This window comes from Cygnus olor, chromosome 3 (genome assembly GCF_009769625.2).
Source record: "Cygnus olor isolate bCygOlo1 chromosome 3, bCygOlo1.pri.v2, whole genome shotgun sequence".
NCBI lineage: Eukaryota > Metazoa > Chordata > Aves > Anseriformes > Anatidae > Cygnus > Cygnus olor.
In genome coordinates, this window is record NC_049171.1 from 1,649,509 (window position 1) to 1,675,527 (window position 26,019).

The window sequence follows — 26,019 nt, forward strand, 5'->3', positions numbered from 1 at the left end:
GAGCACCATCCCCGAGTGTTCAGAGCTTAAGAGGGGCCATCACTCCATGTCCAGCGGGCAGTACGGACACGTGGATGAACGCCAGCCAGGCACCAGGAGCTGCAGCAGGATGCTTCCACCGCAGCCCTGCCTGAATGAAACCTCTCCAGAAGCTCAGGCAACCTGCCTGTGCTACCTCCTGCCGTCCTGACATCCTTTTTGCGAGCATCCTTGCCGACAGAGCATGAAGAAGCGTAAACTTCTTCCACTGAGCCACTGGGGATGGCATTTGCATATGGCACAGGAAAAAAAAAATCACATTTAGCTCAACATAACGCCCAAATCTGGCCTGTGGAAATGTGTCTCCATTCTGTTATTTCCTGAAGGGTGCGAGGGAACCTCCTGCTGGGCCAGCTCTGCTCCTCTGCGGCTGGAGGAGCTCCTCCAGCGCTGCTCAGCCATCTCACCTCTCCCTCTGGCACCCGGCGCTTATTATTGCGGAGTTTGTTTTTCCAGAAAGCACTTATCCAGCAACGAGGGCCATGCATCAGCCTTGCGCTGCAGCTACCGCCGCTCAGCACGAGAGGGAGAGAGCCGGGGAGAGGAGCCTGTTACCTTCCTGAAATAGCTGCTTGGCGTAAGATGGCTCTCTGCCCTGGGGCTGGAAGAAAGCGTAGATGCACTTCCGCACTAAATCCTCCCAGCCTGTCCTGCCGGCGGCTCTCAGGGAGCTGGTGTCGATGGAGATGATTTTACCTGGGTGGAGAGAGAAAAGGCACGTTACTCGAGCACAGCAGTGCTGCAGAATATATCCCTCAGCTCCTGCACAAAGGGGTCTGCAAACGGGTGCCTGCACAGAAGCTCGACTGTGAAAGAGGATGGAGAATCGTGCTGTAGGAGCTGATCTCGAGGCACGCATGCGGCTGAGCCCCCAGTGCTGAGCAGGAGGTACGCTGGGGACCAGAGCCAGGAACGTGGCCCTGGGAAGCAGAATCCCAGTACGGACACCTCACCCTCATCCACAAGACCTCTGGGGGAAGTCACCCTCACCCCTGGGGTCCCCAAATGCGGCATGGGGGCAGCTGGCCTCACCCCCAGCACCCTGCCAGCCTCCCTCCCCAGCCGTGCCCGCTCTGTTCTCTCCCTTGTCGAGACAAAAAACAGGCAGCCTTGCAAAGCTGGCTGGTATTCCAGCAAGGGACAGGCAGCAGAGAGCTGGGAAGCAGTCATTAAGGATTCGCAGGCTGCAGGGAAGTCCACGGCGGTGATTAACTATCAGAAAGGAGGTCACCAGAATGGCTACGGTAAAGCAGAAAGCAATGTTTGGCTGAGAGCAAACGGAAACCTGAAAGGTGATAACTATTTCGCTCCTATCAATCCGCAACCTCAAGGCACCCCCGCATCAAAGAGCGGAGAGCGGCTGCGTGTGCGGAATGGGTACGACACATCCCATCAGCTGAGGTGCCAAAAAAACCCAGGAGGTGCTACAAAAGCCCGGGCGAGGAGGGGAGAAGGATGTCTCCAGGTCCCAGCGCCAACCACAGCGCTCCCAGCAGCCAGCTGGTTGGAGCTGTACGTAGCTCGCTCTTGCTCCAAGCCCCGCGGCGATGCAAGCTGCAGGCCAGCACCACTCCGGGACTACATCCTGCACCCAGGGACACCCCTCCAAGGGACACAAGTCCAGGTTTCCTCTGGCAGGCTGAGGAAAGCACCAAGTCCAGCACTTCCCAGCATCTCCCAGACTTCAGCACCCTCCCCGAAGCCTTGGGAGAGCGCTGGGACGCGTTGCGGTGAAGGAGGTGGGATGCAGCAGAGCATCCTTCGGGACACAACGTGGGGACAGCAGCAGGGACAGCTCGGGAAGGACGCTGCCAGCCGGGAGGAGCTCCGACAGCCCCCGCAGCACCGCCTGGGCATTACCTGTGGTGTCTTGCTTGGTCACGAAGGATTCGGAAGGGGCGACGGCTGCCGGTCGAGGTAATCTTCTCGCGATGCAGATCAGGCATGACTGGAAATCTGCCAAAGCAGAAGGAGAAGGGACGAGGAACGTGAAAGTCAGACCTTACAGCCACCGCTTGCAACTCCAAATTTTAATTAAAATAGCGCTGCAGTGCTCAACTGCCACGTCCTGCCCTGGAAGTGTTTACCCCGAGCAGTCCTCCAGCCCTTCAAAGCACGGAGGCTGTCTCTAAACTCTATAAAGTTTGCTGGAAGAGAGAGGTTCCCAGTGTTTGGAGAAATTAATTGTAAAGGCTTTTTGCATCTGGCAGTATCACACAATAAAAGTCAGCGCTAAAAGCCAGCAACTGTCGGCTTCAGGCAAAGTATTTGGTCATAAAATACCATAATTTATTCCTTCCAGTCATGATCTCCTGTGTAAACCGCAGTGGATTAATTCAGCTAATGTGCTGGAAAATAATAGCTGGTACACAGAAATGAGAGTTATGGCATTTGCAGGGAAGCTCCTCTGCTCTCCTGCTCCGAGCCCCAGCAGTGGGAAGGAAGCAGCCCTGTTGCTGCTGCTGGGGCGACCCTGCCTGTCCCAAGTGCCTGCAGGGATCTGAAACCTGAAATTTGGCTGAAACCAGGCCGGCAGCACGGCGCTCGGCAGCTCCCGGGGCTGGGAAAGCTCTGGATGGTGTCTTTGGGCACCTACTCCACTTGCTATGAATCAGGGTGCGACGACACCTCGGGCTCACCCAACAGCATCCCCCTTTCCATCCTGCTGAGAAAAAGCTCGGCAGGTAAGGGTTGTGCAGCCAGAGAGATTTCCTTGGTAATGAAATGGCATTTCTCCTTCCTTAAGCAAGACCAGAGGCTGCTTCTGGAGACCAGGGAAGCCTTGATGGCTGGACAGCATCCGCTCAGAGGGAAAGGGAGCTGTAAGCAGCCCACAAAGCATCTTTAGTACCCAGAGTGTGCACACGCAGACCCCGCATCCCTCAGCAAAGCCCCTTCAAAATCAGCCTGCCCATTTTTTGGTGAGCGAGTAAAATTCTGGAGGGGCAGCTCGTCCCTGTCCCCTTCCCAGAGCATGGCTGGAAGTCCAGGATGCTCTGCCCTACCTTCTCCTTCCTCCTTGAACGACTTGGGCTGGGACACGGTGAAGCACTGCATCACCTCGTAGCGCTGGCGAGCCTCCTGGTTCTCCGCGCCCGGCTCGTCGGGCGGCCGGATCAGCATCCTGCAGCTGAAGGTGTGGCTGTTGCGCCGGGTCGCTTCTTGAGGCCAAGGAACTCCGTTTACTGGGGCGGAGAGGGAGAAAGGAGGAGAAGAGGGGGTGTTACAAGCCACATCTGTGCACACATATCACAAAGACGAGGCGCCACGGATCAGAGCTCTGATCCTTACTGCGGATCTGAGGCCGGCAGCGTTTGCACCAGCCCAGGCTGTGCCCACATTGCCCCGGAGTCCTGGTGGATATTAAACCACCACGATCCTGAGGCACGGCTGCACGGTGTCTCCCTGCTCAACAAACCTTGGCACGGCAGCAGTGGTCCCCATCTCCTCCAAAAGCACCAGGAACCAGAATACGCAGAGAGCGATGTCAGCGGGTGCCGCCTAACCACGGCCGGGTTTCCTGCCAACCCCTGCTTTCTGCAGATGAACTCTCCAGATGAGAAGGAAAAAGCTCTGCTGAATTCAGCCTGGAGGAGAAGCAGTGCCACAGCCTGGGATACCCAGTTATGGGATGGCTGGTGAGCCTGCCAAAGACCCAAGGAACAGGTCCATGATCCCGGACAGGCAGTAAGAGCACCTAGAACCCGCGCTGAGGTCAGAACGTCATCGTGAGAGTCATCACACCGATGTTAATGAATTGCTCTGTACACAGCCATTGCTGATTGGCATTATCGTCTCTATCTTATACACAGGGAAACTGAGGCACTGGGTGGCTGAGACACTTCCAGAGCCTGGGAGGACTCCTGACTTCTGCCGTTTTCCTTGAAATCCTCCTGAATGAAGCTTCTGGGACGTCTGCAGCAAGCCAGCTTCCAGCTGGGCATCCCCACAGAGATGGATTTCCTCTTTACTTCCTTCTCATTGCTGGGGCTGATGGAAAAGCAAGTCACCCGCTGCTCTCACCACAACGAGACCTTCTGGTGCTGGTCCAAGCAGCTGCTGCTGTCTCCAGCCCACGAGGAGCTTCACCGCGATTTCACGGCGGCGCAGCACACAGCAATTAAAACTTCCCCTGGCTTTCCTCGGAAGTGCTTTAACCACCGTGGCACATCCCAGGTTTCCTGACCATGCAGTTACAGCCAGGTCAATGCTTCTGTTACCAAGCAGCGCTTTTGGAGGATAATTCGGCTGTAAAAAGTCACTTTTGGAGCTGGGATGGGCTCTCGTGCCTCGGTAGCAGTGGGAAGAACAGCACCAAAACATCCTGCTAACTTTACCCGGCTGTTTCAGAATCACAAAAATCTGGAATTTAAACCACTGGTTTTTGGTAAAGCTGCTGAATTGGCTTTGATATTTTCCCATAACCTGTTTTTTTTCCCATAAACTTACAGACACCTGTTGGAAGGCTCGCGTTGCTAAACCCCTCCAACATCTCCGCAAATATCCATATTCAATCTAAGCGATTCTGCCACCAGTAGATTGTGAAGCTCTCGTACAACCTGATCTGCAAGAAGAGCCAAGGGGCTTGTAACATCCGAGCAAAAGAAAACACACAGCTGTTCACAGCCTTCAGCCGGGTAACCGCAGGGAAGAGACAAAGCTCCTGAAGCTCCACGGGCTCAAACTGACGCACGGCTGTATATACAGGTGATTAAAATCATCATTGCATTTACCCTGAAGGAAGACAACTGTGAATTTCAAGAAAAAAGCCCTATTTTTAAGTCGAGCTATTTGGAAAAGGCTCATCTTCATTTTGATAATCATGGTTATTTCTTCAAAGGTGTCGCTGGATGAGGTATCGCGGCTCAGCGTGCCTCCCCTGCCTTACCCATCTGCCGCTGCGTGCAGAGTGCATTCTGCTGCGGGGAGGAGGAGGATGGCAGGGAAAAGCCCCTCTCCGTAGGCAAAACAGCCCCTGTATTTTGTTGGTCAGCACCAGCCCGGAATCCCTGCTCAGGCTGCTTTGAGCTCAGGCTGTTTCTTGAAGCTTTCAGCTCAGCATTGCTTGCAGAACTGCATTCCTGTCTGAGCGCACGCCGACTCTGCAGCTCCTTCCTCTGCTGCACGACAGCATCCTCTGAGAGTCCGATGAAGGATGCCTGCATCAAGTCAAGGAATAAAAGCTTCTCCTTCGATTGCCTCTAACACTGTGTGTGTGCCTTCATGGGGTGACACTTCCAGCTGTCGGTGTCCCGGTGTGGAGGACAGAAGGCAGAGAAACACCGAGGCTATGCACCACGTAGATCCAGCAAAGCCTTCCCAAAGGGCAGCCCGTGCCAAGCACTTACGGGCTCTGAAAGCAGCCGGGAACACAGCCTCTCCATCTGGGTGAAAACCCTAAATGAACTGGGAGAAGCGAGCCCCTCGTTTGGGTTTTGGCCCTATCAGCCTTAGCAGTGCCCCGTCAAAGGCAAAGCTTTTGCAGCCGGGTGTTTCATGAAGGCCGCCGAGGGCTCTGGTGGGGGAGAGGCTCGTGCTGGGAGCCGAATTTCGGTGCCGTTGAGTAAGCACATTATTTTTAAAACGAGCTTAAACGCCGATTAAGCGATGTGCGTTTTGGCAAGCGACCTACCGGTCGATGGGATCAGGCTGGGCTCTTTCCACTAACTCATAAACAAAGCCCAGTCCTTCCCCAGCTCCAACCCGAGTGGCTTTGTGGAGCCTCACCGCTGAGCTGCAGCACCGAACGCACGGGTTTTGTTAGCAGCGAAAGGCAAAGAGAAGGTTACTTTCAGACTGCCATCCACTAGGACTGCTAGTTGTTCATAAATAGGATATTTCACTGGGAGGATGTATGTCGGCAGAGATAATAATTTGAGAAACAGCCCGAGCTCAGCACCTTCCAGGTCAAAACATGACCAGTCACTGTAGGAGAACTGAAAGCCAAAAATGGAACAAACCTCCTGTGGAAGAAGGGAGGAAAAACCCAACTCAAAGGCTTTCTTACCTAAGGATTTGGGCAACAAGTTCTTGACGAACTCGGCGTGATCCCCCACGTGCAGGATGCTGTAGACGCTGGTGTTCATGAGCTCCTCCTGGTTGTAGCCCAGGTAGCTCGTGACGTTCTCGGAGACGAAGACGATCCTTCCCTCGCGGTTCACGACGAAGAAGAAGCCGTCCAACGCCTGCAATGGGAGCAAAGGTGGTCAGCGGGTCCCTGCAGTGAGCCAGGGACTGGACATCAACGTCCTGTGACTTGGAGTCACTCTGTGACCGTGGGCAACCTCCCTCTGCCTCCCAGCACCACTCCATCCCCACCCTGTATCCTCACAGAAGCTGGCTTCACGGCATCTGGCACAACGAACACTTTTGTTTACTGCTTTCTCCCTCTTCTGTCCCAATTAGCGATTGCTTTACACCCATTTTTAGATGTTTTACACCCATTTTTAGATGCTCCTCGACAGGGGCAAGCGGCACCCGAATCAATCGGGAGAGCTGACCTCAAAGCCCAATTACCTCGCGCGGTCAGCTGGCGGGACAGAGGAGCGAACACGAGGAGCTGCGCTGCGGTTAGCCGAGGGGCACTAATGGGAACGAGCTAGTTCATAACCGCTGCGGGTCCTTTGCCGGAGATCAAATAACAGCGCGTTTGCTTAAACATGTACCGAGGTCTGCAGGCTGCGCCGAGGACGTCTCCGCTTCCACGTCGTGTGCCAGCAGCCCATAAACAAACCTTTTCCGAGGGCCAGAGCTGTCCGGAAGACTCTGATCTGGCACGACGCTGAAGTTAAGCATATGCCCGATTTACTTAATTGCAGCCCGAGAAGAGCAGAGCCCTAGCGTCTTGCAGAGTGACTTTTTTTTTTTTTTCGTGCATTTCGGATGCAAGTGGCAAACTCCTGCAATCGAGCTGATGAGGACAAGCGTGAGCCAGCCCCAACCACGCGGCACGGGAGCTCTTCTGCTGACTGTAACGAGGACACGATGAAGGTTTTTAGCTCCCTGCTTTCTGGTGCTCTGCAATAAGCTCGGAGTTTCTGCGAGGAGCCCTTGAGAAGGCTGAGCGCTGATTTACTCTTTTTAAGGCTCGTTAAATCAGCTGAAATGATGAATTCACATGAGCAGGATTTGATTTTCACCCTCCTGGAGTTTAATTTCTACCTCCCCTACCATCGCCGGCGAGCTCTGACCCCATACCATCCTGCAGCCGGACCTGGCCACATCCCAGAGCAGGAGGTGCCCTCCAGGCTGTCACAGATTGCCCAGGGACATGGGAAACTTGTCGCTCGTGATGTCCCCAAGTCTGTCCTCACCATCCCCAGCGAGCCCCCTCCCGGCATCCTGCCTGGCCAGGAGGGAGCTGCTCTGCTGGAGAGCGGCCGGGCTGCGCTCCGAAACGCAGGTTTTGCTGTGCAGAGACAGCAAGTGCAAGAAAGGGGAAGTATTTAAGGGGAAAAAAAAAGACATAAAGAAGAAAGAAATCTTTTGTCAAAACGGTTCTGGCAGATCGGCTGCAATTTTCCTTATTCCCAGCTGTTGCCTGTTGCCAAGACAACCAGTCTTTGCACTTTGGGCGCCCAAAAAAAGACCCAGGCTGGATGGCAAAGCCCCACGGACCCCTCTCCCCAGCAGCCACTGGTTTGGGGGGGGGTGCCCTGGTGGCAGGGGCTCCGAGGTGACATCCCGTGGGGTCCCAGAGGGTTTGGAGGTGGCAGCGTGCAGCTCTGCGCCCTGATATCACCACCACGCTCCACATCCCCTGGTTCCAAGCGTGCTGCTGGATGTGTCCCCAGCATCACACCCGGGGTGGCCACTCGGGCGTGCTGGCCCCATCCAGCAGCTCTGAGCCCCAGCCCCGAATCTGGCGGCGTTTTCACCCCTGGGGATTTGAAACCCTGCCTCAGCCAAGGGCATCCCGGAGCTGGAAGTCATTTCGGGAATGTTTTTCGGCAGCAGAGGCTGAGTTGCTGCTCGGGGACCAGCGAAACCACAAACTGCTGCTTGTGGTCAATCCGGACAGAAAGCAAATTCCTGGTGCGAGCAGGCTCCCAAAGCTGCAAGATCACCTGCGGGGATGGCAGGCACGGCCACCATCAGTAACACTGATGTCTCTGACATGGGGCAAGGGCTTCCCAGCTCAAAATGCTTCATGGGCACATGCTGCCTGTGTCCCCAAGGCTGGGAAACCGGCTGCTCCCAAAGCCAGAGCCATGGTGCCTCCGCCCCAGCACCCATCCCAGCCCCTCTTGAGCCAAGGTTGCAGCCAAATGCTGGACACGCTGGCTCTGAAAAAGAAAAATCCAAGGGATTTGATGTAGGATAGCAGCACATTTCCCCCAGGCTTGGAGGCAGAGGGTGGCTTTGCTGGGGAACGCAGCTTCCACGTCCAGCACCGCTTCTCGTGCTCCCACGGGAGGCCAACAAGGAAATCACTCCTCGCCCGTGCAGGTAATAACTGCAGTCCCACTGGGCATTTATGACCAAGAAGTACACGCCAGGTTATTTACAAAGCAGTGCTCACCAAACAGTAACACGCCTCTGCGTTCCTTCCTGCAGAAAGGGTAGACTGACACCCCGCACAAGCACGGCGTGTAATTCTTGGTGATGAACGAGCTGATTTAATTAATTTCCCCGTGTTTGCAGTGACCTCAGGGTTTTCGGCACCGTTTGTGGCACTGATGTGAGACACTCCCAGGTGCCCACCAACTCCTCCAGCGGGGAGCTGGGGATGCTCCGAGGAGCTTTTGCTCCACTTGCTGGCACCGTCCAGCGGTCCCTGCATTCCTCATTTCAGGACGTGGTAGGTAAAGGCACGTTCCCAGGGCTGCACTACGAAATCCGGGGATTTACTGCAGGTTTACGGGTGCTGCCTTCTCCAGAGTTTGTGTTTGCTCTGGCACTGTCCCCGCTGGATGCAGTCTCTCGATACAACCTGTCCTGCCCTCCTGCCTGTCCCGCATCGCGCTCCAAGCCTCTGCCTCGAGGCTGTCCCGCTGGGAATGCAGCACAAACGGGCACGATTTGGCTCTGCCGGCACTTTGCATCAGCAAATGAAGCTTTCCATCAACGACCACAAGCCACAAACCGTCCAGGCAATTACACCAAGACTGAAGCATCTGGAAAAGTGAAGTTTTCTCACCTCCAGGGTAACACCAAGGCGATCTCTGCAATGGCTTGGGTGCATTTGGCTTGCAAGACTGCCGAAGCAGACACCTTACCCACATCAGAACCCCAACAGAAATTTGGGGAGGCTGGAAAAGACACCGCAGGATTCAAGGGGTGGATGAAGGATGAGAGGTGTGCCAGCCGAACAGCAAGCTGCTAGCTCCTCCGCTGCAGTGTCACCTCCTGTTTTATTCATTTGGACAGCTTCACTCCAGGGTTCAAGGAAGAGCAGCACAGTATGGGCAGAGATTAAGCAGGTTTTGGAATGCTCTTCCAAATCTCCCCTTGCACTGCAGGCAAATCCCAACCTTCATCACCTCTCAGACAGCCTCGCTCCCTCTGCCAGAACATCCCAAACGTGTCACCTTGACTGCCACGCCGTTCCAGAGCACCCCTGGGGCAGGGATGCTACACACAGCACCGATTTTCTGCTCCTGGAGGCAGGGACGTGCTCCTCCATGTGTGCTTCTGCAGCTACCGCTCACATTGCTCTTGTGCTGGCTCCGTGCAGGGCAATGCAAAGATCATCCCAAGGCCCCCGAGGCCAAAAACGTGGGGGATGCCTCCCTCCCTGGTGCCTCATTCGGGATCCAGATTGGTTTGATAATGTGCTCACCACCAGTGGATGCAGGTATCCTGACTCCCAGCCTGGCTTGCTTTCTCCAAAAACATGCCATGTTTCACCCACCAGTTATTCACTTGGCTTCCAACAGAACTCACAGAATATGGGCTGTGCCACGTCAGGAATTACGCTACTGCAGTCGCTAAATGAATCAGATTATGATGTTGTTTCCTTTTGGTCTTAGGATCTGCGATTTTAGAAGCCATTTGCAGCGAAGCAAGGTGGCTGCAGGAAGGTCCTGCCATGCCTGGCCATTCCCAGGGAGCCCCACCCCAGGTACCCCCTGGGAAATGACCAACGGAACGCTTTAGGATTCAAAGTTTGTCTCCGGGATCTATGATTAACATCATATCCAAGTCATACACTCAGCTAGAGCATGCCCACCCGTCACGGGGGTAATACAGCCTCCTTCTCTGCACGTCCGCGTAACAACCACCCCAGCTCCCGCTGGGGGCTTCCTGCCACACAAGGTTGTTCCCCATCTTCTGAAACCAGCAGAAACTTGGAGCACATTCTCCCTGCTTTTCAGATGACGGCAGGATGCAAACCTGTCGGAAGCCATCCATCTATACGACCCATATGCCCCACCTATATGAACTTCTAGATGAGGCTGCGAGCTCAATTTCATCCACACTTAAAGAAAACTCAGGATTTTATCATTGATATTAAGAAGCTATGCAGAACTGCTTCAACTTCACACCAAGAGCTTCATATACACACCTCAGCTCTTTGAATGTGCTCTGCCAAGCTTGGTTACGACTCCATTTCTGAACGACTTGTTGAAGCTGAAGACTGAAATGAGTTGCCTGGAGCATCTTCCCTATGAGGAAAGGCTGAGAGACCTGGGGCTGTTCAGCCTTTAGAAGGACTGAGAGGGGATCTCAGCAATGTTTACAAATATCTTAAATGTGGGAGACAGAGGGATTTGGCCAACTTCTTTTCACTGGTCTGTGGGGACAGGACAAAGGGCAACGGCCACAAAATGGAGCCCAGGCAGTTCCGCACCACCATGCGAAAGAACTTCTTCCCGGTGAGGGTGACGGAGCACTGGGACAGGCTGCCCAGGGAGGTTGTGGGGTCTCCTTCTCTGGAGACATTCAAGGCCCGTCTGGACGCCTGCCTGGGCAGCCTGCTCTAGGGAACTGCTTTGGCAGGGGGGTTGGACCCGATGGTCTCTGGAGGTCCCTTCCAACCCCTAAAACCCTGTGATTCTGTCATCCCCGCTGCACCCCCTCTGCCTCCCCCCTCTGAATTTTACCTTCTGGGTGCACTGCTTTGCTTGGCAGCAGCGGGAGGCTGGCAGCGGGGGCAGCACGGTTTCAGCACCTACCTCCAGCAGGAGAGGTCCCAGCGACTCCTTCTCAATCACTCCCTGGCTGCTGGAGGAGATGTCAGACTTCTGGACTTCATCATCGGCTGCTTTCTCTGTAGCAAAGGAAAAGGGACGTTTCAGCCAAAAGAACCGTAACTTTACTACTGAAATATTCCCAATAATAAACAAAACATCGATGGCTGGACTTCACGTTTCCTGCCACCCAGACAATTCGTGATGCATCAAAAGACTTCGGCATTTCCACGTCATCCCTCAGCCCTGCGAAGGGGAAAAACTTGAAGGAACATATAATGTCATTTCTAATCCTAGTAAAATAAAGGCACTAATTAGATCACAATCCTCCACTGGCAGGAAGAAAAAAATCATCTTAAGCACAGGACTGGAGAAAGAGAAATCCAACATCAACATTTTGAAAAGGAAATGGGATATCCAGTTTACCACGGGCTACAGTGTTTGAGCTGGAACTTTTTGGACAGTGCATTAACAAATCACCGGCAGGGGGGATTCCCAAGGGGCAGGCTGTGCCAAAAGAAACCCGGCATGGCCCGAGGTGCAGAGCTGCTGACCAAGCAGGTAAGAACCAACCCAGAAAGTCTAGTAAGAACCTAAAAATTTGGGTAAGAACCGGCCCAAAATGTTGGGTAAGAACATGAAACATTGGGTAAGAACCAACCCAAAAAGTCAGGTAAGAACTGACCCAAAACGTCAGGTAAGAACCCGAAAATGTGGGTAAGAACCGACCTGAAACGTTGGGTAAGAACCCGAAACATTGGGTAAGAACCAACTCAAAAAGTCGGGTAAGAACCGACCCGAAACGTCGGGTAAGAACCTGAAAAGTTGGGTAAGAACCGACCTGAAACGTTGGGTAAGAACCTGAAAATTTGGGTAAGAACTGACCCGAAATGTTGGGTAAGAACCCGAAATGTCAGGTAAGAACCAACCCAAAGAGTCGGGTAAGAACTGACCCGAAATGTCGGGGAAGAACCCAAAAAGTTGGGTAAGAACCAACCTGAAACGTGGGGTAAGAACCCAAAAATTTGGATGAGAACCGACCCGAAACATCGGAGAGCAACGCCGGTGTTTATCTCACACTCCCCCGAAGGTGCTAGCTGCCGCGTGCAGCCACTCTGAGGAAGGTGGGCTACATCCCGCAGCGAGAGGCGGGTGCCAAGTGGGATGTGATAACGCCCGTGAGCACAAGCCACGGCGCTGCTGGAGCTTTGGGGCTGCTTCGTTTGCTCCGCCATGCACTTGTGCCTCTGTCTCCAGCCTCGGCAAACCCGGCCCCAGGGGGTATCCACGGGTGAAAACGCAAGATCCAGGGTATGACACACTGCGCTTCGGTGCTGGTTGGAACCGGCAAACGAAACGATCGGCCACGCAGGATGCAAAAGCAAGCCCAGCGGTCCTAAAGCATCCTTGGTCCAAGCCCACGTGCAAGGCTTCAATGCAGCTGATGGTTAAAAATTAGATGACTAAAAATTAGAGAGACTCTGTGGCTAGCTGAGAAAGCTTGGGATGTCTCCCCGGTAACTCCTCTCTTATATTTGCATCGTTCCCAAGCTTTTCCTGGGTTTTGACTTGTGCCAATTCAACCTCGCAAGCTGGAAACAAAGCCGTGCCCTTTCTGTACAGCTATGACCTGTTGGCAAAAAGAAAAGTCTTGCCTCGTGTAGGACCTGGAAATACATGTGTGTGTGTGTCAACAGACGCATTTCTCCATCAACCAAACACCGTGTATCAATACACCAGGCAGAGGAAAAGCCTATCTCCATAGGGTAGGACGTGTTTCTTGGGAATAAAGCCCGGAGAGCAGCAGCGGGCACACCGAAGATGCAAACCATGGGGTTTCTGTGGCTGGGGCAGGTGCCACCGCGTGTCCCCCGGCTGCTGCCGCGGCCACTCAGTGCTCCGCTCCCCGTGCCTCTTGCTGCCCTCTGTCCCCACCATCGTTTCTGTGTCCCTCAGTGAGAGCCAAATTGCATTTAGTGTTTTGCAGCACGTCGGAGTCACCAGCGAAGTGTCTAATTCGCCGTAATATTTACTGCAAGCAGCAGATTCGTGCTGTGATTCATTTGCGCAGAGATCTAATCCTATTAACGAGTGGCAAGTTTTATTACTCAGCATCAAATCACGTTCGCAAGCCTTCCAGATGTGTCACTTGACACACTTCATCCCCCGCATCCTCCCAGGACTTTCCCCCTCTCCAGGCTCACTCCGTGCACGCTCCTCCCCGGCTTTGCTCTCCAGCCTGTGCACGGCACATAAAAGGGCTCTAAGGGGAGCAGGCTTCAAAAAGCGTTTGCTTTTCAGGCAGGACCGAGCCGTGCCACGAGCCTCCCCTGATGGTTTATCAGGTGATCTCTGCCTCTGCTTTCGCTCTCCCCCGGAGGCTGTTAGCAAATAAATCAACTGAGAAGTGCCGCGTCTTCCCTGCTTGCACGGTCCCAACGACAGCAGGCTCCAGCACGGGAGGGAGTGACGCGACAAGCACCTAGAGCCACCTGAAAGCAAAGAAATCCTAAAATACACTGTTTAGGATGGCATGGGATCGCTGAGGAGGAGCCAGCCCCACGCCTGGTCTCTGTCCTGGCTGGGGGCTGTGATGCCACGGCTCCTGCCCGCTCCTGTAAGCTCACAGATGCACGCAGAGACTTTGTACATTCCAGCGATGGTCAGACTTCAACCCTAAAAACACCTGAACCCTGAATTTTCCTACAGGGACCCTGGGTCCCTCGCCTGATCCCCTGGGGTCTCCATTTCTCCCGTTTCAAGCAGAAGCTGGGGCATGTCCCCATCCAAACCGCCCCAAACGCGATCCCTGCCCGCGTGCCCATCGGCTGCCTGGGGTTTCAACTCCCAGGGGAGCAGCAGGCTCACGGGGAAGGCGCCCAAGAACCTTGCAGGCATTTCAAGGTTCCCCATGAAACCAAAGTCACAGGCGGCATCTTGCTCCGCGTGGCACCGGGGCAGGAATTCACCCCTGGCATCAGGGAGGCAGCGCCCCGAGCAGAACCCGTCCCTTAACACCAAACGGCGTGAGAAAGGGCTTTTTTTTTCCTGCTCTTTTACAAATTCGTGTGCTTAGAGGCAATGTACTGGCTTTCAGATCTAATCCTTTAATTGGGCTGCGGGATCCTCCTCCTCCTTTAGCAAACCGGTTTCATATGCCATCTCCAAGCCTATTACCGGGGAGGATTAGCTGGCAGAGCGCGGAGCCGTCGCCGTCTCTCGCGTGCGAGTCTTTTCCCTCGCCTGCAGCCCGACCACTGGCCAAGTTCTTGGAGCAGAAGCATCAGCACAAGCCCCGCTCACCTCCGTCGGGGCGATGCACAGCTCCTTCAGCTCAAGTGTTAGCGCGTCCCGGCGAAGCACTTAACGTAATGCGCTTAAACGCAGCTCTTTAGCATCGTCTGGAGCAGCTGCTGCGAGGAATGCATCACCACGAAGCGCCGTGATGCTCCCTAACCCGTTACTCTCATTTTTCCTTTTTTTTTTTTTTTTTCCCTTTTTTAATACAACTCGCTTGATGCTCCGGTCGACGGCTTGAGCTGCGGCAGCACCTGGGAGCATCCGCGGCGGGCCAGGCGTCCCGGCGTGACGATACGGCCAAAGTCACGGTCCCGGCGGCCTCGGAGCTTGTAATTTAATTACAAATCTGAGGCTGGACGGACAGATCGACAGGAAAACAAACCAGCACGAGCAACAAAAGCCGCTGTTGCTCCTACCCCTGGAGACAGTCAGGATTCAGCCCCGGGGGCTTTGGCATCCGCTCGCACCGTAAATCCCCCGCACACAATAAAAGTCAGGCACACCAACGGCCCTGATTAGAATGTAATTGCCTCAAACGTGATTAAAGCAGCGTCTTCTCTCAGCACAAAGGGAGACGAGCAATTTGAAATGCATTCCTAAAATGATGCCCTGATTTTCTGACAGCCACAGAGACTTACGGGTGCCTGCGAAGCCCGTAGGAGCTGTGGATCCCCTGGAAGCCAAAAACTCAAGTCGTTGGACTTTAACCATGCTCGGAGCAGGGCACCCTTTCTCACGCCAGGCGTCAGCAGTAGGGTCACTGCTATTTTCACCTTTCTCCACAAGGCTCTGCCTCTTTTCCCTCTCTGCTCTGTTGTTTACCCATCCTCCTTAGTTGGCTTTGCTGCTTCCATCCCTTTGGCAGGTCTGTTTCTTCCTCTACCATGATTTTTGGGGACACAGGATGCCCAGGATCCTGCAATCCATCTGCTTCATAGCCCCTCTACCCACAGCCACGTGCCTTGGCACAAGCAGGCATCCAAAACGGGGAGAAGATGCATTATATAGAAGCAGGGTGGGAGCCACCACCATGGCACTTGAGGGCACGACAGCAAGTCTCCAAAAAGCATTAACCCATCCCATTTTACCTAAAAACGTGACAAAACTGGTGGCGAGAAGAGCAATTGTGCTCCAAGGGGCTGGAGGAGTGAGGACATGCCACCGGAGTGACAGCAGGACCACAGGTGGCTTTGGGGACACCTCCCAGAGCTGCCCTTTGAGAATAAAATACAGGAACACAACTGCCTGATTCTGCTCTTCCCTTACAATTTTTCATCCGACACTCTTTTTTTTCCTTTTCTCCCCGGGACAGTATGTAGTTTCAGGGAAAGGAGTATGAAAAAATAATATATTGAATGTGGGTCTTCTGATCCTCGTGGGTCCCTTCCAGCTCAGGATATTCTCTGATCCTACGAAACAGGGTTTTTGTTCAGAAGCGTCGCGCTCTTAAAAAACAAAACGCACCCAGAAAATCAGAACAATAGTTTCCCCGTTCCCAGCACGGAGGCTTTTCATATGTGTCATCCCGCAGTGACGCGGGAGGAGCTCGCCGCACTCCCGAGGGAGCCCCCACCGAGCGCCGCGGGCATCGCCGGCACCCAGCGCAGCCCAGTGCCGCCCTGCCCCATCCAAGGGCTCTTTTTTAACCCCAAATTTCCACAGGAACATCCTCTTTCCACTTCTTAGGATGGATGACCGAAAAGTCTTGGGGTTTTTGAGTTTGTTCCGGAAAACTGAATAGCTTGGAGACCAAACGTCCAAGGCGAGAGGACTTGGAGCCTGTCGGGGTGGTCGGGCACCCGGTGGGCACCGAGGACAACGGGGCAGGGTCCCCGCAGCCGAGCCTGAGAGCTTGGGACAAGGACAGGAGGATGCAGGGGAGCTGATGTGACGCCTGAAATACCCCAACGAGCCCCAGGCATGAGGACTTGCCTGGCTGTGCCCGCCGACCCCGCGCAGCTCCCAGCCCTAGACCTGCTCCGGCTGCTTGGTGAAAAGAGGAGCGAGGCGAGCGAACCCACATCTGCAATTTCCCCGACGAGGAGCTTTGATTTTTAGTTAATTAAAGTCAGATGGAGCAGGCTCGGTGCACCCACGGATCGAGAGCGTGACGGAAAGCTATGCCATTAATTAGTGCCTACTACGGGACTCATCAGGCCAGCAAACCCGACAGGAAAAAAACTGCCATAAAAATAAAGCACTTGGCAGGTTTTCTGAGCGCGCTGCGTGCACCTTCCAGAAAATAAATGGTGTAAAAGAGCCACAAGAGGAGAAAAGACAATGGCATTCATAAAGGAAAGCAGCATGTGAGGGGATTCAGACTGTAAAAAAAGCAGAGTTTTAGGTGGTTTTGAACAGCGCCCAGAGAAGAAAGCGTGTTTAGGGCTCTCTGTAGGGTTAGGGATGGATGCTGGGGAAAGCCTCCGAGCATCGCTGGCCGCTGGTGGCGGCGGTGGCTCGGCCACCCGGGGAGACCCGAGGTCAGGAGCTTGTGGTATGGGCCCACGGCCACGTGGAGTCCAGGTTTGGGGACCAACGTGGTGGGGAACATTGTGGTAAAGAATCTGGGCCACGTGCAACAGCCCCAGTGACCCTACTGACTCACGAGGGCTTACCCACTGGAAGGAGCTGCTATTTCCATGCACGGATGGCGCCAATTTGTGCTGCCCTGGGCAAGGCAGGGACACAAAACCCATTTGTCCCCCCTTTGAAGGCTTTTCCAGCGGCATCCCCCCTGCTCTACGAGGTGATTTGGGATTTCTTTCATTTGTAGCTCGATCACAGGGCCCCGCCACGCTCCCAAAGGCAGCCACTGCGCGACAGCTCCCACCGACCTCAAGAGGGAGATGGAGCTCCCTGCCCAGGACGGCTGTCCTGCCTCGTCTGCAGGGCCAACACGCTCAGAGAAAAGAAAGGATGGTTTCTTTGGAGGTATCACAAACCAGAATCGAAGCTGGGAATTGCCCAACACCCACCTGAGTCACGTCAGCACATTCACACCGAGGCAGATGCCGAAAACCCAGCCCCGAGTCCTCCCTTCTTCACTTCCCCCAAGACCAGGTTCCTACAAAACCCTGCACGGAAATCGGCAGCTTTTAGGTTGTGTAACTTCTTATTCTAGCAGGAGGAAAGGAATTACCCGATCTACGAATTTCAAAAACGGTGGGAAAATACGACCTGCGAGCCTCAGAGCTTGGAAATCCCAACGCGAGAAACAGAAGAGCGGATCTTGGCTTTGAGGAATGAGCCCGGCTCCTTCAGAGCCCCGTGGCGATGGCCTGGTGGTGACAGGCAGCGTGCCGCCAGCCCCCCGACGCCCGGCTGAGACGTGGGACAGCTGCCATGGGGATGTCTCCACCTGAGCTCCTCGCCTCGTGCTTCCCACACGGGGAAAGCAGGCAAAAAGGCATTTTTAGAGGAGATTTACCCAATCCAGATTAATTGTCTATTCTGAGCCTGATTTTGGAGTTTCGGTTTGGTCGTGTTTGTTTCTTTTTTAAGGTATTGTTACCCCCTAGTTCTCCTCCACATCCAGGAGAGACAAACAGGTTTTGCTCTCTCTCTTTTCCTTTTATTTGCACCGAGAACTGAAATTCTGGTTTCATCACCTAACCCCAATCCTGGCCCCGAAAAACCAAGCCGTGCACCTCCAGAGCTGGCCACGCAGCGCTCACCTCCGTTCTGAGCATTTCTACACATTCCTGGAGAGCATCCTCACCTGCATGGCCACAAGTGGTGCCTCAAACACATCACGAACCCTTACTGCCCCGTAACACACGCCAGGAGGATGTGCCTCACCAACCAAGCAGCCGAGCAGGGAAACTAAACCCTCTGGGCAGAGAAAAGCCGGCTCTAGAGCCACGGTGGGTGGTGAGGATTGAGGCATGGAGCTGGTGGCTGCTCTACCAAGGGCAGGTTGCCACCAGAAGATCCGATGGTGGAGACAGGTCGGTGTTGGGCAGGATACCAGGGATGTCTCGCAGCACTCCCACGTCTCACCTGAGCTCCTTCCTTCCTGGCCTGGCTGGGCGGACACGCTCCAGTGCTGCTGTACTGGGAACAATGAGGAATAAACGGTCTGGGAGGACCATACAACGCACACGAAGCATCAGTCTTGTTTTAACCCATTTGGCTCTTGCTCCAGACCTCAATGAACACCTCTCGGTGTTGCAGGCATCCTGATCGACCTGCATAGACTCAACTGAATGGCAAGCCGTGACATCCCTCCACGTGAGGACCTCAGGGAGGCTGGACAACGTTCACGTTTGCTTTTAACGAGCCTACAAGGCTAATCCCCATTAACACTGCCGTCGTGCAGCCCGAGAAGCCCGATGCAGAACCAGACACGCTTTTGCAGCTCCTGCTGGAGCAGATTAAAAAGCTCATTGACATCCTCTGAGCCGAGATGCCCCAACACGCCGCACGAACGCTCGTAGCCCTTTCCAGCACGAAGTCACCCCTGGTTTAGGGTTAGGGGGTTCCCTCTTGTAGGACTCCGGGTGGACCCACAAGAGCACGTCTGACCGTGCACCAAGGCATCACACACCATTCATTCACCAGGAATTCAGCTTAAGAATCACGACACTGGTTCCTGCTCCGACCAACAAACGTCGCTTCCTTTGGCCAAGTTTACGTGGAAAAGTCAATTTTTCTGCTTTTGGTAAAATCCTTGATTAACAGCGAAAAGAGCAGAGCAAAGCACGCTGCCACTGAAGCAGAAGGAGAAGGAGATTTCTTTCTGTCTTCACACCTTTTAGAGTTAAACATTAATGGTGTAGAGATGTCTTAAGTAAAAAAAAGGCTGGTTGTCTGAACAATGCCAGGAAAAATTATACGGTGCTGAGTGAATGCAAAATTAATGAGCGCTGAATGCTGACAGGAGCTAACAGGCACGAGGAGCTGAGACTTTTTACAGTCAACTCTGAGATCAAGCAGGTAGAACTTCTCCATCTTACCGGGGGGAGGAAGAAAGGGCAAAAAAAAAAAACCCTTCTATCTCAATCTGAAGAACTTAATTCATTCAAAAACTGTGTCAACTCTGCATGGCCAAATCTGCGAAGATGAGAAAGGAATACGCGTAGCTCCCTCCCAGCTTTAATTCAGCCCTGGTGTAGCCTTTATTCCCCTCCTGCAGGCATAAAATACATTGCGACGTGCTTTTAATGACCCGATTTAATTAATTTTGCAAAGAATTAGACTGACTGCCTCTCCTCCGCTATCGTCCCCATATGCAGTATCTTGACGCCCTGGCATCGCGTGCGCTTGAGTCCAGGCGAAGTTAATATGAAAAATTCGCTCGTGTCAACTGCTAAACCCGCTCCACGCTCAAGTTGCACAGGCACGTCAAATATGTTAACTGCACAGGCAAGGAGACGTCTGCCAAAGCGTGCAGACAATGTAAAAGCCGAGCTGGGCGAGCTGACACTTCCCATGCTGCTCACAAAGCAGCGCTCCCCACCCCGGCTCCGCTCCTCCTCCGGCTCCGCTCTCGCGACTCCCATCTGTCTCTCCCGCGGCGCCGAGGGAGAGCTGTCAATCCGCAGCCATCGGGGGATCCACTTGCTCTGCCGAGGGGATCTGGCGGAGGAAAAGGCTTGGTGGCGCGGTGCAAGCGCGCCCAGGGGCGGCTGTAGGGTGTGCGTGTAGTCAGTAGGTTCAAGAGTTGCTCCAGCTGTCGGGGGAAGGAGGACACGAGCACGGCGGGGAGCAGCGTGGCGTGGGAAGCCACCCAGAGGTGAAGCGAGGTGCGCAGGCAAGGGTTGCTTTCTTGCCCACCTGCTCATGAAATTAACTTCAACTCCACCACACGCAGAGCTGCGGGCGCGGCGCTGGATGCTGGATATTCACTGGGGTGTTCTGAGGCACTGTGCTCGGGTACTGCCTGTCCCAAAGCAGGAGAGTGTCCAGGAGACTGGGGAACAAGGCTGCCTGCCTGCACGCCCCATACCCACCCTTCACTTTGCTGCATGCCCTCCAGAAAACGCCGCAGAGACCGATGAGATGGGGTTCTGCACCCGGGGCAAACCTGCAGCCACCTCCAACCACGTTTTTAAGGACCCCGTGTCCATCATTTCAAAGATTTGGGATGGCCCAAACCGTTCCCTGCTCCTGCAGCCACCTGCAACCACGTTTTTAAGGACCCCGTGTCCATCATTTCAGAGATTTGGGATGGCTCAAACCATTCCCTGCTCCTGCAGCCACCTCCAACCATGTTTTTAAGGACCCCGTGTCCATCATTTCAAAGATTTGGGATGGCTCAAACCATTCCCTGCTCCTGCAGCCACCTGCAACCACGTTTTTAAGGACCCTGTGTCCATCATTTCAAAGATTTGGGATGGCCCAAACCGTTCCCTGCTCCCATATGGAACAGTCCATGCACAAAACCCAGGCTCGGTGCAGCAGCTGCCCCAAAGCTGGTGCAAATATCAGCCTGGGGAACCCGATCTGCTGCTCCAGCCCTCATCAGCCCCACTCCCTGTAATACTGACTTCATGATTCAAAGCTAGTTAGCTGAGACTGGCAGCTTAATTAATTAATGAAAACACTTCTTGGAACGAGGGAGGGAAGCCGCCTTCTTAAATAGCAAGGGCAGAATTAAAGGTGTCAAATATTATTTAAAACCTTCCCAATGGCATCCTTCTCTTGGCCAGGCTCTGGGCCACCGGCTCCTCCCCCAGGCTCTGGTTAGTCTCCAAATGCCACAAAACACCCCAAAATGAAATTGTGTGGCTCAGAGAAAGCCCAAAAGCTGGACAAGGAGCTCGGAAGCTTCTCGCTGGGCACTGGGGAATAATTTCTCCCCATTCTGCTGAGACGTGAGACCTTTCTTACGCATGGCTCTTACGTGAAGGCACAGTCATATTCCCATGAGTTTGCTTGCTTTGCCCAACCATCTCTCTTGGCCTAATAAAAGCTATTACCTCCTTTTTACAAACCTTGCTTTATTTCCTTTGCTCACAGGAGCGCTGAGAGGATTAAAGCCTACAAAAGTTTGGTCGGGGGAAGAAATGAAATGAAAGTGGAAGGAATTCCACGGCCACCTCCCCACACTCAACCCAGTGACTTTTTTTCCCCATGAGGAGGAGGCTGACACTGCCAAGTCCTGCTTGCTAAGCAGGGCGATGCTCACACCGCCGAGGGCATGTGGGATCTCCGAAGGGGCAGGAATTGGGACAGGCAGTGCCGGGAACGCACCGGGGCGAGCTGTGCCCTCCATGCACAGGATGCTCGAGGAGCCGTTCCGATGGGATGCCTCCATCGCCTTCCCTCCCGTGAGCCAAAGGGACGCCAGCTCACGGGGCGGCCAAACCTCCTTCTGATCGCCAACCCAATGAAATGGGGCCCAAAGCAGGGGGACACCGATCTCATAGGAAGCAAAATCCAGGCTGGGCACCATGCCGTGGCCAGCACGGCATTGCTGTTGCCTTAGAGGGCAGAAGGATCTTCTGAGGGGTTTTGTCTGGCTCTAGGAAGGATCCCGTGGTCCGGGATAAAGGACTTCAATGGAAGGGATTTTTTTTTTCCTCTTCATTTTCTGCCTCTCTTAAAAATGAGACAGAATTGAAGAGGAAAAGAAAAAAGGGGGGGGGGAAAGAAAAAGCTAATCCAGCACAGCAGAAGGCAAGAGGAGGAGTGATTTCTACAGGTGGTTTATGACTCTCTGCATGATCCACGCGCCTGTTACATCCTATCACAGCCTCTTCTTACAGCTAGGTGCTAAAGGATTTATTAGTTCTTGACAGTGTGAGATGTTTAAAAGCTTGAGGATGTAATAACCAAATGTTCACTTGTTAAAAAAAAGGCAATGTTTGGAGAGGTCTGCGCAATTCTTAGCAGCCTCCCCTTCCCCTTGTTCTATATTTAAGCTGCCAGCTAGATTAAAACTGTCAGAAGAGGGATGAGAATTTTATTGACATGCTTTGTAGGTGGTATGGCTCCATAAAATAAACATATACAGAGGATGCTCCCTGGCGTTACTGCACAGGCAGCGATTTTTATAGTACTGACCTGGGGGAGTTTGTATCTGAAATCAATTCCTGATATAAAACAGATTCCAGAGGATATGGAGAGACAGACTTCACAAGCGTCTGTGGAGAGCGTAGGCAGAGATGCAACCCATTTAACATTTCACATCGAAACAAACCGTGGAGAAGGGGAGGGTGTGAAATTCCCCGAACCAGCTCCGAGGAACCCTTCGCGTGTCATGCGCGAGGTGCAATTAGCTGCTCTCGTAAAAATACCCTGTTTTATTCACCCCCGAGTCATTTTGCATCAAAAAGAGCAGGCCTGTCCTGCACTGCCGAGGGGAGCAACGAAAGCACATCCATTTCCCTGGGGAAAAAAAAAAAAAAAACAGCATCGAGAGCCATGCAACAATTTCTGCATTACATCACTTCTGCTTGTCACTTCTGCCTGTAAAAGCAAACTCGCAGCCTGAGTTGTGAATTACACGGTGCATGTTTACAGCTCAGAGGACACAGGAAACGAGACCTCAAAATTTGGAGATTTATGGAGTTTAAGGCCAGGAGAGATCACTAGATTGGCCAACCTGACTTCCTGAACGCTGCGGAGCCATCGGAGTTCACCCACTTCTACCACAAGGAGCCCTCAACTTCTGTTTGGCTTAGACCTGCCTGAAGAGCTGCCCAATCCACCGCTTCCCTTGGCAGCTCCTTCCCAAAGCAATCACCCTCCGAGCTATAAATCTGGGCCCTATTCCTAATTTGTTTTTGTCTGGCTTCGGCTTTGAGTCATTCTTTGTTATGCTGGATTTAAAAACCTCTTGGGTAGCCAGCATTTTCCGTTCTTGACAGTGCTCATGCCGTGTCATCAGCCTGCCCCCACTCCTCTGGATACACTCAGCAGAGCTCTTCAACCTTCCAAGCTGCAAGACATTTTCTCCAGCCCCGAGTCGTTCTCATGGCTCTCCTCTCTGCCTTCTCCAGACTTCGCAATCCCCTTTTCCCAGCGTGGACACGGGGCCTGAGTTCCAGTGGGGTCCCACCACCGTAATGTCACCCACGTAATGTCACCCCCGAGATGCCCACTTCACTTTTCATCTCATCAGGGGTTCACATCGACCGTCCTCGCTCCCAGGATCTCCAGGTCTCCTCAAACAGCACCATTCCCCAGGCACCATCCATCCGGCACTCCCGTAGTTACACCCCTGGACGTGCAATGACGTTGTGCCTCCTTCCACGTCCACGAAGACATTGGGTAGCATCCAGGTGTGGCGCAGGCTCCCCAGAAACTCCACAAGCCTCAATTTTGAGAACAAAGGGGTTCATCAGGACAAGGAGAGGTGGCCAGCAGCTTTCCCCTGGCACCCAAGGTTTATCAGTCGTGCAGGGAGAAAACACGCAGCCACCAACTCAACGGCGGGTTGACCCATCACCATGAAAGTGGGCCAAATGGTAGGAAGACTACCAGACTGCTCTGCCAAATTGTGTTTATTTCATCCACATTCTGCTACTTGAAGGTCACGCACTCAGCAACCGAGAGCAGGAGCTTGGGCCAAAGGTTGGGGATGGCTCAGTGGAGGTGACAGGAGATGACAACGGTCATCCCCAGCAGCCTGGGGTGGTACCAGCAGCAACCTCACGCTATTGGTAAGATCTAGTAATAGAAACTGTGACATCTGGTCTAATTAAATCAAGATAAATGAAGCTGAATTGGAAGAAGTACAGAAAAGACTTCCTAGGCTGATTAAAGGCAAGGCATAACTATGTGACACAAAGCCCAGGAGAGCTTGGTTTGTTTGGACTAGTTGAGCGAAGGTAGAGAACAAGTGCGACAACTTCTTACAAATATATTAGGGAAGAGTGGTAATTACCAAACAGAAGAAAGAACAAGCTAAATTAAAGGGCAACGCGGGCAGAGAAATGATCAGAAACTCATTTCCACTGAAAACGAGCAGGTGGTTTCCAATCACACATGGAGGGAAGCTCGGTGGTGACGCTCAAATTGGACAGAGAGCACCAGGAACACAACACCCCCCCCCTCCGCCACTCCCACCAATTAGCAGTGGGATCCCCTTCATTAGCACAAAAGAATTCCCCCAAGGATGAAATTTAATGGTTAAAAGGACTGGATGTGTTTGCACTCTGTTTGCTTTGGATCAGCCTCACCCGTTGGGCTTTCAGTGGGCACCTACCGAAGCCAAGGAGGAATTCCTCCTCCCCGCCAGGGTCTAATCTGGCCTCCAGGGTTTGCTTGGTTTTCCTTCTCTAATATATGGTGAGAACTTGGCCTCTGAGATGGGATGGAAGTGGTGAGAGATGCTCCTAGTAGCACGAGTCTCCTGAAGTGGTTTGAGAAGAAGCAGCTCCTGCGGGGCTAATGCAACCACGACATTTGGGAACAAGGAAGGTTTTCTCCCCAGCACCTGCAAGCACCCAGAGTCACTACCACCAGCCGAGGAGCTTCTCTCTGACCCTGGGGACGAAGCCAGGGTCTGCAAAACACCACTCGAAGACAAAGGCAAAGCTCCCGCTTTCTGACCTCCTTTAACGCAAACAGAATCAGGGTAACGCCGATAAAGTCGATGCGTTTAAAGCGGAGCCTACAGAACCAGGCTGACAGTTGTAGCCTGAAGAGACAGCAATCTAATTTTAGATTTGACACAAACCTTAATGTGGTTTTAATTAATTAATTAATTAAAAATCCTTTAATTAACGTAAACCCCTTAGAGCGGTTTTCATTTACCCCATTTCCAGAAGACGTTTCCTCCTCAGATGCCAGTCTGCTGCTAACTTTTGTTCTTCAACAAAACCTCAAAGGTTAGAGCTAAACTTTTGTGCACGACAGATCACCGGCCTTAGAGCTGCAATGCTTTCAGCTCGGGCTATTTCCCCACCCTTCAGTTTTATGGTTTTCTACGTAACAGGGTTTCCATCTCCTATCTATGCAAATATTGTTCTTCCACTGCATGGAAGTGCCCTCTTTTGGGTCTACTGAAGGACCTGTATCGAGTCAGCACCTGAAAACCTCCGATTTGGCTAACTGCTGTCTTCTTGCATTGGCTTCTGCCACACTACACCTCCTGCCAGCCTCACACCTTTAGTCTTTTCTGCAGACAGGACCACCTTGCCCTTGAACTTCATATCGTAACTTCTCCTCTTGGCCTTTGGTACATGCAGAGTCCCTCCTGATGGCAACCTGCACTCGGTAGAGCAGCTCCAGGTCCTGTCTTCGCCCCTCTCCTTCCACGTGGCCACCCTGGGCACCACGACCAGCTTTTACATCACGTCTTCATCAGGTGGGTGGAGATGTGTGTCCTCCTGACACAATTTTTTCTTGAAAGGAATGCAAGACCACTTTTCCCAACCAAAAATCCAGTCTCCTTTCTTCTGGGCTAGCGGAGCAGCAGGCCTTTGGCAGGGTAAGACAAAGCGGAGTGCGTTCATTCGGAGTCCAACGAGAGGGTCAGGGCTGGAGCATTTATCCTGGGATGGGAGGCCAAGGGAAGGGCTTTGCTCAGCCCTACAAAATGTGGGGGAGCTGGCAGCAGCCTGCCTGTGCCTGCAAGGGCATGGAGAGGACGGAGCCA

The 26,019-nt window shown here is 53.3% G+C and overlaps 1 protein-coding gene across 7 annotated transcripts in view; it reads right to left on the reverse strand.

Annotated features, from left to right (window-relative positions):
* The window catches only part of NCOA1 (nuclear receptor coactivator 1), a 165,954-nt gene that overhangs the window by 26,823 nt on the left and 113,112 nt on the right, over positions 1 to 26,019 (reverse strand). For all 7 annotated transcript variants that reach the window (XM_040552307.1, XM_040552303.1, XM_040552305.1 and 4 more), the window contains 5 exons: positions 11,157 to 11,251; positions 6,047 to 6,224; positions 3,045 to 3,224; positions 1,900 to 1,995; positions 595 to 735 (listed from right to left, as the gene is read on the reverse strand). In XM_040552307.1, coding sequence (XP_040408241.1) covers positions 595 to 735; positions 1,900 to 1,995; positions 3,045 to 3,224; positions 6,047 to 6,224; positions 11,157 to 11,251 — 690 coding nt within the window. The remainder of the gene's footprint in view (positions 1 to 594; positions 736 to 1,899; positions 1,996 to 3,044; positions 3,225 to 6,046; positions 6,225 to 11,156; positions 11,252 to 26,019) is intronic.